The sequence below is a fragment of the Cornus florida genome, unplaced genomic scaffold, assembly GCF_030987335.1.
Source record: "Cornus florida cultivar Cherokee Brave unplaced genomic scaffold, ASM3098733v1 CherokeeBrave_3.0.0_Hap2_Chr11, whole genome shotgun sequence".
In the NCBI taxonomy this organism is placed as follows: Eukaryota; Viridiplantae; Streptophyta; class Magnoliopsida; order Cornales; family Cornaceae; genus Cornus; species Cornus florida.
Genome location: NW_026775581.1, coordinates 53,992,366 through 53,995,204, shown reverse-complemented (window position 1 = coordinate 53,995,204; position 2,839 = coordinate 53,992,366). Strand labels below are relative to the sequence as shown.

General features: G+C 47.1%; 2 protein-coding genes across 2 annotated transcripts; both read left to right on the top strand.

Moving 5' to 3' along the window:
• The first annotated feature begins 368 nt into the window (after positions 1–368).
• Positions 369–884, top strand: LOC132281083 (uncharacterized). The gene has a single exon (XM_059782820.1). The coding sequence runs from the start codon at positions 369–371 to the stop codon at positions 882–884; it is 516 nt and encodes a 171-aa protein (XP_059638803.1).
• An 842-nt stretch (positions 885–1,726) lies between these two features.
• LOC132281082 (uncharacterized) lies at positions 1,727–2,608 on the top strand. Its single transcript, XM_059782819.1, has 2 exons — positions 1,727–1,850; positions 1,965–2,608. The coding sequence occupies exons 1-2, from the start codon at positions 1,727–1,729 to the stop codon at positions 2,606–2,608; spliced, it is 768 nt and encodes a 255-aa protein (XP_059638802.1).
• Positions 2,609–2,839: the final 231 nt, after the last annotated feature.

Below are 2,839 nucleotides of genomic sequence, written 5' to 3'. Positions count from 1 at the left end.
CTCCAACGACTTCTAAATAGCTGAAAAGCTTTTTGGGCAAAGTTTCTTATCTTCGTCGATTCTTGCCAGCCCTCGCTGAGGCAACCTATGCCTTTAGCACCCTTGTTAAAGGGAAAACGAAGTTCTCTTGGACAGATATTCATCAGGTGGCCTTCGAGAGGATCAAGCACGTATTGCTATCCCCATAGATCATACATGCTCCACAAAAAGACCAGCCCCTCATCCTGTATATTACCTCGACACCTCGATCCATAGGGGCACTGCTCGCACAAGAGGTCGATACTCAAGAGCGCCCAGTCTATTACATTAGTTGCCTGATTCGTGATGCTAAAGAATGGTACTCCCTTATTGAAAAACATTGCCTCACTATGGTTTTCACTGCGCATAAGTTCCGGCACTACTTTCTCGCCCATTGGATCATTCTCCTCACTAAATGCGATCCCTATAGGCACCTCCTCTCCAAACCTATGCTTACAGGCAAGGCCATACGATGGTTCTTCTCCCTAGCAGAATTTGACATCACCTGCCAGCAGCCAAAAGCCATCAAAAGTCAAGCCCTCGCAGACTTGTTTGCTCAATTCCCCAATGAAGCTCACGAACCTGTGGATGAACAGTTGCCCCTCGATGATCTACAGGTCGCCTCTCTTGAGCAACCCCAGGAATGGCACTTGTCTTTCGATGGTTCTTCCACAGCAAGGGGAGGAGGCGCAGGTATCGTGTTCTCCTGCCCAACCCTCATTTCTACTGTTGCTGTCAAACTTGACTTTAAATGCACCAACAATGAAGCTGTATATGAAGTACTCATCCTCAGACTCTTAACAGCACTTGACAGGCAAATCTCTCGATTATGCATCGATGGTGATTCAAAGTTAATTGTCAAATAGGCTTCTAGTGAATTTATAATCCGTGAGCCCTCTTTGGCTTCGTACCGCACGATCATTCAAAAGTTTTTCTCTCGGTTCACCTCCATTCGCCTGGCTCATATCCCTCGATCGGCCAATTGATACCCTGACGCTCTTGCCATGCTCGCATCAAAACTTGACATCTCCAGCGATACTGAACAGATCACCGTTCATAAGCAAACACAACCTACCATCGCCAGTCTTCTTCCTCCTGAAGACTTCACTGATTGGCACAGCCCAATTGTAAAGCAAATGCAGACTTTTCGGGTTCCTTGCCTTTTGCTCAGCTCAAAAGCTTCCATCTGATCCAAGGAGTCCTCTATCATCAATCCCCCTCTGGCATCCTCAGTCGATGTCTAGAGGATACAGAAGCCAATGAAGTTATCCACCAAGTTCATCAGCAGCACTGTGCCACAACCGATATTGCCCTTTATCGATGGCTTCAGCGCCAAGGCTATTACTGGCCTCAAATGTCAAGTTAGGCGGCTGCGTTGCAACACGCATATGTCGCCTACCAGAAATGCCCTGATACAGCCAAGCTCCTCGAGCTCGAACCGATTGACTGGCGGATTCCCTTTATCCGCTACTTTCAATACAGCCATCGCCCGGATGACCCAGCCTTGGCCGCCAAACTCCAACACTAAGCACCATGGTTCCAAATTTGTGACGGCCGATTGTTTCGCCTCTCTTGTGCAGGGAATTTCTTACGATGCCTTGTTGGCGCCGAGATTCACGAGGCACTTCAGCAAGCCCACTCCTTTGAGCATCAGGGTGCCTACAAATTATTTCAACACTTGGTCCACAAAGGGCTCTATTGGCCAACCATGGAGCCTGATGCCAAGACACTTGTTCAACACTGCAAGCCGTGTCAATACCATTATCATCAGATCCATACTCCGCCCACTGTGCTTCACCCTCTTACCGCCCCTTGGCCCTTTCACACTTGGGGTCTGGATCTCATTGGCCTAATCAACCCAACGATTCATCAAATGCATTGGATCCTCACGGCTAAGGATTTATTCTCCAAATGGGTTGAAGCCGTCCCCTTGTGACACACTACAGGCATCGTAGTTACAGCCTTTATTCGTGAACACATCATTTGCCGCTTTGGAATCCCAGCGATCATCCTATCGGACAATGGCACCCCCTTTGTCAATTCTCGGGTTGCTCAGCTCCTTCAACGATATAACATCACGCAGCGCCAATTTTCTGCTTACTATCCCAAAGGCAATGGTCAAGCCGAAACAACCAACAAATCTCTCCTCAAAATATTCAGTCGCACGATCACCGAGTACAAGTCTAATTGGGTCGATCAGCTGCCATTAGCTATTTGGGCCCATCGCACCTCAAGGAAGCACGCCACAGGTCAAACTCCTTTTTCCCTCCTATATGGCACAGAAGCTATCCTCCCGATCGAAATCGCCATTCCTGCTGATGCTTTAGCAACCCGGAGTAAAGTTGATCACTTCACTCATCTCAAGGCCTTGGATGAACGTCGAGAATTAGCAAGACAACATCTCAAGGTTTATCAACACACCTTGGCCAAAGCTTACAACAAGCATGTACGGCCTCGTACTTTTCAGGTAGGCGACCTTATTCTTAAAGCTGCTAAACACATCATGCACAACACTTCCGCCCCAAAATTCACCCCCAAAATGGGAAGGGCCCTATGTTGTCATCGAGGTCCAACCCAATGGCTACTGTAGACTGCAGGGTGATGGGTGCAAGGCTGACCCTATAAATTCTAGTTGGTTAAAGTTTTATCACAGTTAGTTCTTTTCTGTATTTAGAGCTAGTTCCATATCCCTAATAATACATGCATATTTGCCATCACATTTCTTATTTCTGTGATCATAACTGCTCAACTTTCATTCAATTCACTAATAACAAAATATAGTACATCATGGACCTACTGGCCTTTTATTTACTACCACTAC

What these genes read in the sequence shown, in the direction of transcription:
- LOC132281082 (XM_059782819.1), top strand. Translation starts at nt 1,727, where the DNA reads ATGGAGCCTGATGCCAAGACACTTGTTCAACACTGCAAGCCGTGTCAA. An exon ending in TTGGCCCTTTCACACTTGGG is followed by an intron (nt 1,851 to 1,964) that starts GTCTGGATCTCA and finishes GACACACTACAG; the next exon opens with GCATCGTAGTTACAGCCTTT.
- LOC132281083 (XM_059782820.1), top strand. Translation starts at nt 369, where the DNA reads ATGGTTTTCACTGCGCATAAGTTCCGGCACTACTTTCTCGCCCATTGG.